Genomic DNA, 13,699 nt, shown 5'->3' with positions numbered 1-13,699 from the left:
GCATCATATCAGAACAACTGAATCCCTTTATTGTAAGGGTCAAGCATTAAGAGGTTTTTTTTTTTTAAATGTGGCAAAGTGCCTGCAATTAAAAAAATAATATCAGCAGCAAATCAATAAACCTTTATAGAAAATAAATGACAGATGAACTAGTTGAGACATGACACATACCAGTTCTACTACATGGAACTCAAACTAAGATTTAACTCGAATAAGGAATGTTTTAAGTCCTGCTAAATGTCCTGTTCTCCATTTCTCTCTTTGCATGGTCAGTATATTACAGCGAGTTGTGCTACGATGTGAAGAACAGAAATGTGTACCTCAAAAAAATAATTTTCAAAGCAAATGGTTTATTTATGAAATATGATTTCATACATACTTTCAAAGATGACATCTACCCATATTTCCTGGCAGATGTCCCATCTGTCACATTTTGAAAGCTATTTCTTGGCAATATTAAGGAAACTCCTACCTTGGATTTATTGAAACACATTTTCCTACATGGAGAGTAGGAAAAAGGCCCAGGTTGAGAATGAAATTAGCATTAAAGGCAAAGCCCAAAATAAACAATCAATAGTGCAAACATCACTGAAAATGCCCCAAATTAGATGGCAATCAATAGAAAAATACTAAATTATCAAATTATAACTTCATGAACAATGAAGTTTAAATTAACCCAGCATCGTCATGCCAGCATACCCTCTGTCAGGTAAATTTATGACTTTAAAAAGCACAAGAAAAACTTATCAATATATACAAATATTAAAAAACAAAACAAAAAGTGATTGACAACCACCAAGAAATGGTCCAAGAAAAATTCCAAGGCTGCTGCTGCATTGCAAACTGCTGAACATGATTGAGAGTATTCTTACTCATTAAGAGTGTGCAAAGCATGCTTTTCTTTTTTTAAACACAACTCCATTTTAACTTATGTCACATCGAACAAAATTAGTTTGAAAATGAAGTTTTCAGCTTGTTAAATCAGTGTTTGTAAATGTTTCTTGATGATAAACTAGTAATCCTGTGGTTGCAGTGTGTAGCAGTGACAGGTTGATAGAAGTGCAGTTGGTGACAGTGAAATGCACTGAGTCCAGGGTGGTAACCTACACTAAACCTGGTTCATGTTCAACCATCAACATTTAGCTTAGCATCTTGTGCCGGTCAAAAACAGTCTTGCGCTGCTCTTGGACCTGTTTTTTCCAGCGCTGCTGTGCACCCTCGACCCGCTCCAGCACTGTACTTCCTCTGGGCTGCCCGGCGTCTGCCGGTGGACGCATCTCCTGAGGACACACATGACAAACCAACCAGTGTATTCTCTATTCAAATCCTCACTTTTTACTATAATTGCATCGGTTGTATGTATGTTGTGCTCTTACCTCAGCATCTTCCTCATTGTGCAGAGGCTGAGTGTAGAGGTCATGTTTGCGGATGAGAGGATCAACGAGCAGCAGGAACAGCATGTAGAGCAGCAGTGCGCCCACGACGGACAGGTAAATGATGATCGTTATCTGTAAAATTTGGAAACGGCAACATAATTTCAAGTTACCTTTCCAGAGCCATCTTCCAACAACCCAACTTTCAGCTGAAATTAGTAAATACAAATTAATTATTTCTTACGGCATTATCATAAGCAATATGCTATTTATTAGCTTTTAGCCAGTACCGCTCTCAGCGGTCACTAATACTTCTCAGAATGTATTTTTCTTTTAATCACGCAAACAAACTGAGAGGACTAAGGGCATTTATGTGGTAAACAACCAAAAAGGTCTTTCAAGTTCAAAGACTGGCAGTGCTATACAGTCAAGCATCAGTACCTTGAAATGTCATACACATGAAAACCATCAGTACCTTGATGGTGTTGCTGCTTCGCTCCTCATACTTGCACTCACACAACAGACAGTAAGCCTCTACGTCATGGCCAGGAACTGGCATGGGCTCCACTACATGGAGGCAATTACTGGAAATAAAAACACAAATTGACACAGCAGCAAGTAAGAAAAAAAAAAGACAAAAAACAAATAATGTTCTCAAAATTGGAGGATATCCTGTAAGCGTTGTGACTGACAGTGTAAGTACATTTTTCTCTTACCAATCTTTCTGGGTGACATTCTTATTATAGATGTGGCCAGTGTTATTTCTGTATGGTGGGCAGATGCACTTGCAGCGAACATCCTCAAAGTTCTGTAAAAGCCAGGAAAAGTGGTTCACAGTGTGTCCAAGATTATCCAACTCTTTTCTTAATAATCCTCAACCAGTCTTTTTTTTTTTTTTTTCCCCCACTGCAGCATTATCCCTAGCATGTCCACCAATAACCAATAAATGGAAATGCAGATCAGAGAAATAAAATACTGAGCAACTTGCAGGTGAAGTGAATAATTTCACAAACAACGGGAGCTTTGGTGAGCTTGGAAGCAGGAATAATACATAGCCATGAGGATTCGAGGGATTTGCTGAGACACTGGGTCAGACATTCTCCCATACACAAATTCTTGTGGGTGTTCTCACTATTCAGAGGTTAATGCCTACTGGAAATGGTTTAGAAGTGAACAGCTGGTGAGCCAGAGAGTGTTGAGCTCAAAGGTCACTGCAACAGACTGTAAGAGCTGTTACACAGACACACTCATCTTAACGTGTACATGCATCACTTAAGATGGCAACATGGTTCATTATGAGCTAAGTTGATTGGCATAAGAACGTGTCACTCAGTTAGGAACCCTTGGGTCCTGGCATTTACTTGATTGTTACTTTTACATGTACTGCCTGCATAAGTAGTGTCACAGACTATGTACTATATTGTACTATAGAATATGTACTATTGTCAGCTTACAGAAACAATAGAGGTACTATTGTTACAGAGGCCTCATCATGTCCCCCCCATAAAACTAATTTGGAGGTTTTAATAGGGATCCCATACTCCCTTTTAATATGTATGTTGGGGGTAGACAACCTCAGTAGAGTCCACACAACATCATTTACAGCACTTATTACATCTTCTGCTCATGTCTTGTTGCCGGGCATGTTTAGAGATCATAACTTTCTAAGTGTGGGTCAAAAGATGTTTAACCTAGATAAAGGAAGTGTTTTAAATGGTGGCCCTGACCAACACCACTGCAACTGAATCTCACATACGAAATATTGTGTTTCATCTGACAGATGCTGGTGTATTTGTTTAGATTGTGCCTGGACAATAAGTCATTTTAAAGTTACTACGAAAAAGTAACAAATAAAAGCAAACAACTCAAGGGTTATTTGTTGATTTAATTTCCCAAATCGTGTCTACGCAGTTTATATGTCCTTTGGAAAAATAGCAGACGAACACACTTTGTTTAGATAAATGGATCACTACACGTTTCCTGCAAGACAAACCACAACAGTTGTTTTTACCTTAGCCTGTGCTAAATCAGCAGCATCCAGCAGAAAGATTGTTACTGTTGCAGCTACAAAGAAGATCCAGCCAGACGACATTTCGAGAGAGAGAAGCTGCAGATCTGCAGATCTGTGACCATCGAGATCTGTCAAAAACAAGCACAGAGATCAACGGCATAAAGCAGTAGGAGACGCTGGAAATAAACACTTCAGCCTTCAGTTGACTTACGTTGTAACAGAAGCTGAATAAAGTGTTGATGCTGAACATCCAGGATACAACGACACCTTTATCACGCATTTACCAAAAGCAGCTAATTGACTTTGTCCTTCCTGATTCCGGATTGACGTCACTGACCCCCCTGAAGGAGCCACAGCGCCCCCTGCTGGACAAATACAGCAATACACCAACACGTCTCCATAACTGCGGCTCTTTGCTGGTCAACATTGCACCATTTTCTTCTCTACGCTTAAAATCCAGAGTCATAAATAACATAGAATATTTTACAAATTATCATCTTATTGTTTTTTTTTTTTTTTTACTAAATATGACTTATTAATGTAGTAGGTACGAAGTCTAGGTTTGGTTTACAAATCTATTGGTTTGTTTGTAGGCAAAATACACAGTTTGGCCTGACCATTAGAATAAAAAACCCCAAAACAAAACAAACAACCAAATAAACAAAACAAAAAGGCAAACAAAGAAATCAAACAAACAAACAAACAAAAAAAACCATCAATATTGCAGCCTTTTTTTAAAAGAATTAATTAACTTATAGCAGCACTTGTCATTAATTGATCATAGATTTTCAGGTTGAAAATTTGTCTTCCTATATTTCTGCAGCAAACCTTTATTTTTGATATATCACTAATTTATGACTATCATGATACTTTCGGAGCAACAGGCTAACATTTTGAAATGATTTGATTCAACATTATGTTAAATAAACAATCTACTCATTGCGTTTCGTTTTAGTATTTAAAACACAATTATTTACCATTTAGGTTTTTTGTTTCAACCTTTTATATCTTTTGTACAGAGGACTAAAATACGATGACCTTCTTCAACATGTAAACATTGCAGCTTCTTGTGAATAACCATTGGTTAGCTTTCTATTAATACTTCATATGTTTAATACATTGTTGAAAGTATGGAAGTGGAGGGTCTCTGAGACTGCACACATTACAAAACTGCTGATAACCGAATGCTTAACTCATCAATAGGCTATTTGAACAACTAAATCTCATACATCCACCCATCCATTTTCTATACTCGTTTAATCCTGTGCAGGGTCACAGGAACTAAAGCTCAGTGGGCGATAATGTTAGAGCACTGCCAAGATGTTAATGATTACTGTAATTATCAATAGCTCTGTGGTATGATACATTAGGTTATGTCATCTGGATCATGTACATTATCTGTAAAAGTAACAATTATAATACTATAATATTAAGAAGGAATATGCAACTTAATATCTCAACATTTTCTGAACATCTGAATATTTTCCCCTATGTGACAGTCAACACTGCTTCCTGGCTCTCTTCTGGAATTTGAAATGTAAGGCTCAACGTCCTAATCCGATCAATACCTCCATTTCCAGGTAATCCTACTTTTACGTTTGTCTGTGTTATAAGATACTCATACCTTTAATAAGCCATGAAAATCGATGAGTCAAAGTCAAACTTAACCATATGAACCTATGGTCACATACTGTAGATCAGGTGAAACGAGACCATGGTTATTTCTCTAATGAGCTATGATATCAGTGTGAACAACACCAGCCTCCATAAACCCCCGATCATTTATGTGATCTCAAAAAAATAAAATCATTGTAAAAATCTTCCAATAACTATTTTATTTAATTATTTTCTTTTCTTTTGAAAAAAAATCCTGTTACAAATGATGCAAAGCAGATTAACTTACCTTTATAAGAAACTTGCCATGTACATTTTCTTCAACTATTTTAGGAGAAATTAAAAAAAAAAAAAAGTTGAATGATGGAAGACTTTAAAAACTTTCATATTAACAACTTTCAAAAAATCCTTATTAGAGCCAATTTATTTTAACAATCAGAAAATATTGATGTATAAATTTGTTGAAAGGTTTTTTTCACCAAATGTTTTATGTGAGCATAGTTTTGGAAGAGGAGTTTTTTAAATATCACCTTAGGTATTGTTGTTTGCACTGACAAAATAAAGGATAGAATAATTGGTTAGTTTTGGCGACTATGATCTAATCTGATCTGATCTGACCTTACCTGACCCGATCTGATCTGATCTGATATGATAAAAGATTATTCTGGCCTCTTCTGAAATGTTAGTATTTTAAAGGTAAATCAGTTTTTTTAATATTTAAGTCATTTTACTGATAGTATGGCTAAAATATTCATGTTTATTTGCATCTTGAGCTTTTTTGTTTTTTAGTAGAATAATTTGTGAGTTCTATTTGTTGTTCATATCATTTTCAGAGAAACTCAGAAGAAACCACATATTTGCTGTTTTTATTTGCTAATTTTGGTTAATTCATTATATTGTTTGAATGAAAGGAGTCACAGATGCTTTGGATGTGTTTTTGTTCCTTATGAAATAACGCATTAGCCAAATATGAAGCTGCTGAGTAGTCTGTTTTGTTTAATCACTGATTTGTGTATCAAAATGTGCTCATCAACTTTCTTCAGTTGGTGATGAGTGTGTTCTCTCTTTCTAAAGTAAATTTCATTTTCTCACCTCTGTCATCAAAAGCCCCTAAGTTCTCTCTGCTCCATGATGCAAAACTCCCTTTTACACAGTCGGGCCAATTATAGCAAAAACAACACTGACCAGGGCTCAATGCCAGGTCTCCTGTTTGGTTCTGAGTTCTCAAGAATACGTAAAAGGTTTTTTTTTTTTCTTTGCTTCAAGAAAAAGATAAAGACATCTGCTTACCTTATGTGGAGTAGTTTAATAGTTCTTAACAAAAACTGGAAGGATACAGACAGAAATTTTCTGACAAGGTCTGGTGGACTCTGCACACATCCTGACTATGAAACAGGGAGGGGAAAATGATCCATAATGCAAACACTGCAGCAAAAACCCACCTCATAAACAACATCACTTGGTGTCAACTTCTCTCATTTGTCAAGGTACCACAGGGTATTGACCGAATCCCGTAATTCAAATCATTCATTGTCCAAGGACCTGAAAACAGTCCGGCGGTTTGCCCACTAGGAGATGCTATAAGGCCCAAGGTAAAGCAAACTGACTCATAACAAACCTCATACTCAAAGCATAACATGTTGAATGTGTAACATAAAACAATAATGATAATGTTGTGATATCCACAGGTAAACACAGAAACACTTCACATTGAATTTGACATGGCTTAAATGATATTATAAACTATAATTCTAGCAGTGAACTCAAAGGGCCTGAGCATCTCAATATGACTGAACATAAATGCTCTTCGGAAGAGGTTTTTTGATTAAAAAAAGAAAAAAATCCCATTCATGAGCTGATAAGGAATGATACCAGTTTGCATTTTGACTTTAAAGTTTTCAAAACACCCAACCTTTCTGCATGTTTCTTTTTGACCTTTATGTGTTCATCTGCAATGTCTCTCAACACTTCTTCTGTATCATGCTTTTGGAGAGAACACTGTTTGAATAACAAGACCATCTTGAGGGGGTTGATTCCCCTCTTTCCCCTTCCCCGACCCCTCCAAACCCCACGACCACCACCTACACCACCGCCATCACCTCTCAGCTGATGTGATGCATTGTGGGCAGCAGGACTATTCTAATAGACACACATGGTAATTACAGTGGTGGGAGGCAGCAGACAGTGGTGGTCCAGGGACAGCACACAACTATAAATCACAGCTCCCGCTTCTGCCCTCCTGAGCGTAGCCGATCACGCTCAACCAAAAAGCAATTCTGCCAACATGTGTTTGTACATTTGTCTTCATCAGCCACTGGCTTGTTTTGGGCCCCTGTGACTGAATTTTCCCTTCCCATGGTAATCAAACAAGGACTACTTCTCAAGTGCTTGAGTCAATCCTCTGTATTAGGCTCAAAAAATGAAGTCACTTGAGCTGCTGGCGTTTAAATTACTGCAAACATTGTTTACTTTTAACACCCTTAAGTAAAAGAAGGGTGAAAAACATTAACAAATATTAGTTTAAATGTTTATTTTTCACTGCTACAAACTAGAGTGGATGCGATAGCTGTGAGAACAGTGGTGTTGGTGACAAAGAGTACAATGTGTGTCCTGTTCTGCTTTATCCATACGGACAGCTGCCCATCAGCCAGCTGAGCCCGTTCAGGGAGGGGGAAGGTGTCTGCTGAGGAGCTCGTGTCAGCAAGGTGAGAGCCGTGCCAAGCTACACTGAGCTGAGCTGAAATGGATGCAGGAGAGAGCGAGAGAGAGAGAGAGAGAGAGAGAGGGGGGGAGCGTCTCCTGCCTCGGAGGGACGCAGAGTTTCAGCACGGAAACAGAGACTGCTGGAGCAGGAGACTCAGCCAGACAGAACATGAAAACCAAGAGCGGCCATGACACATGACGGACAGAAACGCAGGAAGAAAAGCCGTCCTGCTCCCACCCTCCACCCTCACTCAGTATTCTTTCCCTTCTGTACAGCTGCAGAGAAGCCCGAACCCCTGAAGATGAGGGGGGGTGGGGGGGACATGATGCTTGAACTGCGGTGGCTCTCATCTGAACTCTTGCCCACTGTAATGTGTGTTTTTTGATGTTGACCAAGATGTTCAGAGAGAGATGTGAGGAAAATTCAATAAGGCACACATGCCATGTGTGTTGGGTAGAAAATATTAGCAGGCTGCCGTAAATCCACATATATAATTCAAAGGAGACAAGGACTCAGACAAGCTGAAAACAATAGCAAGAAGCTAAAGGTGACGTGAATTGAAAGGTGGACAAATAGCTTCAAGGGAGGGAGGAAGTTTGCTTTTGGTTTAAAGGATTCAATGGGCTTTGGCCTCAGAAAAGTTTCAGGTATGTCTAACAAGGCCTGGCAGGCCAGTCAACAGATGTCAGCCATTAATGACCACATCTGAGTGACTCCAAATCCAAGTCTGATTTATACGTTCAGTGATGCATAGAATGCTTAAGGATAGAGGTGTTGGACATCTGCCTAATCAGGTCGGCGAGCAAAACAGAACACACATCTGTCATGTCTGTTTCAACAAGCGGGAGCCATGTGGAAATCCTGTGACACTTCATGTGTCAGCTGCCTCAGAGCTTAAGTTGAAGCCGTTCAGAAGTTTCGTTTTCCAGATTTAGGGATTTGTCTGATGAAATAAAGTCAGGTTAGAAAATGCTGTCATTACAAAAAAAAACATACTTTTATTGACAGGTGTAAGGAAACGGGGGTCTTTAAGAGCAAGTTTTCACTTAGTGGGGTGTCTTTGCGTCACTGTGAGCTACAGTAGTCGGTGTCACTCCTTTTCTCCATCTCCAGCAATTCCCTTGTTGTGGCAGTCTGTGATCCACCTGACCCAGCTGCGGGCCACATCTGCAGGCATGATGGATTTCGTCCGCAGGAGCCACCTTCACCAAATGCCAGTACGACTCAGCTTCCTCTGTTCTGGCATTTGCTAGAATCTGACGTGGCAGCTCAGCGGCGGGCCCCGATGGACTGCCCATGGCATTTTAGCAAACACAAATCTAAACAAAACTATCTATCCGACATCGCCAATAATGAATAAAACTGTCTGAACATGCTGTATGATGGGATGATAGGAAACAACATTACATTTTTCTATCTGATTCCTTATTTTACGGTGGCCCGCTATGAATTGGATGTAAACGGGGTTATATGGGACCAAATTTGTCATCTCACTGCACCAGAAATCAATAGAGCTCCACGTTGTCTCTCTAATCTCAGCACACATGTGAAGCAAGCTTGAGCTGATTGATGCTGAAACAGAGAGAAGGAAAAGAAGAGGGGACAGAAGTGGAGTGGTAAGGACAGAAGGAAAAGACAAGTTAATTTATAGGCTCAATTTAAAGGTTTGGCTTTCCATCTTTTAATGACTGAATCTTTGGATTGCAGATATACATATATATATATATATATATATATATATATATATATATATATATATATATATATATATATATATATATATATATATATATATATATATATACATATATTTATTTATTTATTTATTTATTTTTTCTTTAGCTATTTTTATATGAACAATAATAATCCTGAAACATGAAAACAGTATCTGATATGAGACGATGAGTTCCTCTTTAAATTACACTTCTTGTACTCTGTGGCCTGTTTGCGACAGGTTTCCACGCTGCAACGGCTGAACTAACAGGCAGTGCGGCATGTTTCTTTCAGTAACTGAGTGAATTTTATTAACTTCCCTGACTGAAAGAATTTCTTTCCTTCTCTCTGCCTCCCCCTCTGTTTTGCACCTAAAGATAGAACAAAGTTAACCCACCATGCCGAGAAGCCCTGTTGTCATGTTTGACCAGTTTGTCTCTGGTCTTTATTGAATCCATCAGACGGCTCTCTAATAAAGGAAAACGACAGGGGCTGTTGACTAGACCTGAGGGAAACAGAAAACAACGTTTGTGAAGAGACGAAAAGAAGCAGAGCAAGAGAGATGTGGAGGTTTAGAGAAAGACCTAGAAACTGAGAAGGAAAAAGGAAAAGACAGAAATGGGAGGAGGTGGGGTTAGGGGGAGACGCTCCACTGCCTGGCTGACAAACAGAGGGTCTCTCCAGAGCCAAGCAGATGAGAAGAATAGGAGGGGAGAAGGAGAAGGGTGAGAGAAAGGGAGGGGAGTTTGATGTGGGCAGTCAAGCCCACCACCCTCCAACAGCCTTTGCTCTCTCCCTCCACCCCCATCCCCCCAAACCCCCCCGCAGAAAATCTATGCTTGCTCTCTTAGTATTCCTCCCATCTCGTATGAAGGCTCTGCAGAAGGGAGAGCAGAGAGGAGGACTGCTGCTGAGACCCTGGCCAGCCGTGTGTGATGCTATCTGGGAGTTTTTTTTTTGTTTTTTTTTTGTTACTGTTGTTTTTTTTCCTTACTTCTTCCTTTTTAGGATAGGGTGTTTGCTCAGGACTGACAGAACCGACAGAGCACCCAGCCACTCGAGAACCTCCACTGGGGAGTTAAACTGGATATATCCACCCAGTCCTTATTCTCTACTCCCATTTCCAAATTGTTTAGATCAGTGGGCTTTCAGTGGGAGCTTCATGGGCTGCATGGGACTTATGGAACATGTGTTCAAACAGAGTGCAGTGATTTCTTCGTCCAGCTAAATCAAGGCGTTTTGTTCATCCTAATTGTAGTACTTTTTACAGTCATTGTCTTAGCTTTCGCATTTTAAGCCTGTTAAAATTCAAATAGTAAATTTATTAATGGATAGCGCATTGAGATGAATCATCTCGTTTTCGAGGGGGTCCAACAAAAAACATACAACGCAGTACAAAACAGTTACATACAACATACATAATACATATAATACAGATAACCATTTGGTTGTCTTTCAGTGCAAAAGTTTAGTTAGACTTCCAGCGTGACACAGACTTTCACGCACATGTACTTTCACGCACTAAACAAAAATATATCTGACAAAAAGGAAATCTATAGCAAATATCAGTGTTGTTACATTTACCGGTACACAAATGCCTGTTTTCCAAAAAAATGGAGGCCACGTAAACTTAAGAGAGAATGCAATCATCGAAAATAATGTAAGGCCTTTTTAAAATCACACACAGTTCAAAATTACTCATCAAATGCTGAAAATTATAACATTTTTCAGAAAAAAAAGCAAAATATTGTTTTGGTTCTAATGTTAGCGACACACTGACAAAAAATGGACAGGAGCAACAAAAGATTCGAAAAGTTTGACAACGTTCACATAAAAATACACGATGCATCCTTTCATAACTCATTAGGTTACTTGGCAACTCTTCAGTTATGTTCAATATTTCCAGAGGTTCTTGGACAGTTTTATGCTTTTGCTTTTGTACACCACCACAGTGGGTTTGAAACAAAATAATTCAGACATAATCAGATGTTTCTGCTTTAATTTGAGAGGTTTTAAAAAAAATATATAGCATTCACAATTAAAATCATTTTTAAGCAAAGTACCTACCTTTTTAGGGACTGCATTGTATTTCAAATAATTGTAAATACAAATGTATTTGAGATCATCCATTTGCACTGTGGAGTGTCATCCTGTCCGTTTTGAAGCATTTAGGTGAATGCAAGAAGACAGTATAGTCCCAGACATCTCAGAATTTTATCTTGATACTCCAGCAGTCAATTAATCCATAAACCCCATTAAGCCTGGTCGAGTCAAAGCCACACATGCCCATACCTTAACACGGCCTCCACCATGTTTCGGATCATGAACTGTTCCTTTCCCCCTCCACATTTTTAATTTTCTCATCATTCTCATCATCATTTTTTCCATATGTTTTCTAGAAGAGTCTAATCTATCTTTCATGCTCTTGAAAACTACTAACGTGGTATGTCTCTTTGTCAAATCTCTGTTTACATTAATGAAAACATCTCTTGACCCTAGATTTTGACAATAATGATGTGCTTACCTTCTTGAGAGTATTCTTGACTTCTTCTGATGTTGTAAAGCAGTATTTCTGCAGTAGAAAAAAAAGATTTGCTTCAATTATCTTCCACAGTCTCAAAGCTCTTTTGATGTATTTGAGCTCACAAATTATTTCTTTTTTCTTTTTTTTTAGTTTATTTGATATTTGCTCTCATTCTTATAGACCTTTGTTGGATTTCAGCTTAATGAAGCCTTCTCCACTTTCACTGAGATCTCTTGGACTTGTTAGTGGTAACTCAAACAGTGGCTAGCTGTCAACGCTACCTGATATCAACCCTGCACATTTATTTGCTTCATTTATTTTGAAGTTAATGTCTTGTCATTTGACAAAATAATTCCAAGACCTTGAACATGGAGGTATTTTGTTAAAAAGTTATTCCTAAATGTTTCAAGCCTAATTTTGGAGAAACCTCTTAACTTGACTTAAACTGAAAATCTCAACCTGATCTCACAAAAATCCGTGAAATGCCCACGACCTCTTACCAATATTGTGGTAAAATTCCGTGTGAGCACCACGGATATTGTACCTAGGCGAAGTCAATTGGGATTTGTTGTCGTGATATATACACGGATTATTAAATTATTATTATATTATATTATTTATATATTATTATTTATTATAGTGGCTTAGTTATGAGTTTTTGTAACCGTGTTGCTGCACAAGTTACTGTTTGTTACTGTCAGTTTGTAAAAGCAGGTTTTTAACGCTGTTTTAACAGTGTTTTATTGATGTTTTAATGGTGTTTTGATGATGTTTTAACAGTATTTTGACAGCGAGTATTTAACCGTGTTTTATAGTATTTAACGTAAATTTGAGTATTTAACCGTGTGGTTTGCTGTTGCCATGACGACGGAGGTGGCATAACTGATGTGAATTTCTTATATTTAGCACAAAACACAACCTACAGTTTTGTAGTTACAAGTAGTTACAACCTAATTTACAACCTAATTTTATAATTTATATTAATATTAATTTCACAGATTTTTGTGAGATCAGGTTGGAAAATCTACACTAGGTTCTCATATTTTTTTTGTTTTGCTTCATATCCACTGTGATGGTGTCTGTCCATTTTCTATAGTTGCTTATTCTTATGCCCATTCTTATTTTTCTTCAGGTGAAAGGCATTGGTACACCCAGGACCAGATGCTAGTCCATCGCACTCATATATAGACCAAAAACCTCACACACTCACTTTAATGTGCATGATTTTGGCCTGTGGGTCTAAGCCGGAGCACCCAGAGAAAAGCCACATGGTCCACGCAGAATCCCTGGTGGGAATGGAGTCAGGAGCCAACAGTGTTGAAGGGCAGTTTGAAAAAGATCTAAGTCTTTGATTTGAGTAACCAAACCGCTCATAAGATGTTTGGAAGTCGTGAGAACTTAAGACAAAGCTTTTTCTGCACTGTACCTTTCAGGATGGTAAACAAATGAACTAAAAATATGAGTGCTTGTGTGTATATTATGAGCTGTAATGTGAAGCAGCTTATGTGCACTGTTGACCTTAGCTTTTATTATAACATTTAACATGATCTTTTGTCTAAAATGAAAGAGTTATTGATAACCTTTGTAGCTATAATCTCCATTATCACTGATGTATCATGACTGCTAAACGACAAACACAGAGAGTTTTGTGATCCTTAATATCCTCTCTCAAATTCACCAGTTTCTCTGTCACCTTGAGCCTGGTTTGTCATGCTTGTGTGGTTGCTCTAAAGGTCACAGCTTGTAGCTACTGTCATTAG

At 38.2% G+C, this 13,699-nt stretch overlaps 1 protein-coding gene across 1 annotated transcript; it reads right to left on the bottom strand.

The window, feature by feature from the left end:
• Positions 1 to 330: 330 nt before the first annotated feature.
• Positions 331 to 3,731, bottom strand: tmem9 (transmembrane protein 9). Its single transcript, XM_061736175.1, has 6 exons — positions 3,596 to 3,731; positions 3,385 to 3,512; positions 2,090 to 2,181; positions 1,849 to 1,957; positions 1,377 to 1,508; positions 331 to 1,280 (listed from the first exon to the last, which is right to left on the bottom strand). Exons 2-6 carry the CDS (start codon positions 3,463 to 3,465, stop codon positions 1,140 to 1,142), a joined length of 555 nt encoding a protein of 184 aa, XP_061592159.1. The 5' UTR covers positions 3,466 to 3,512; positions 3,596 to 3,731; the 3' UTR covers positions 331 to 1,139.
• Positions 3,732 to 13,699: the final 9,968 nt, after the last annotated feature.

Source organism: Cololabis saira, chromosome 12, assembly GCF_033807715.1.
Source record: "Cololabis saira isolate AMF1-May2022 chromosome 12, fColSai1.1, whole genome shotgun sequence".
Taxonomy (NCBI): domain Eukaryota; kingdom Metazoa; phylum Chordata; class Actinopteri; order Beloniformes; family Belonidae; genus Cololabis; species Cololabis saira.
This window is presented reverse-complemented; position numbering and strand designations above follow the sequence as displayed.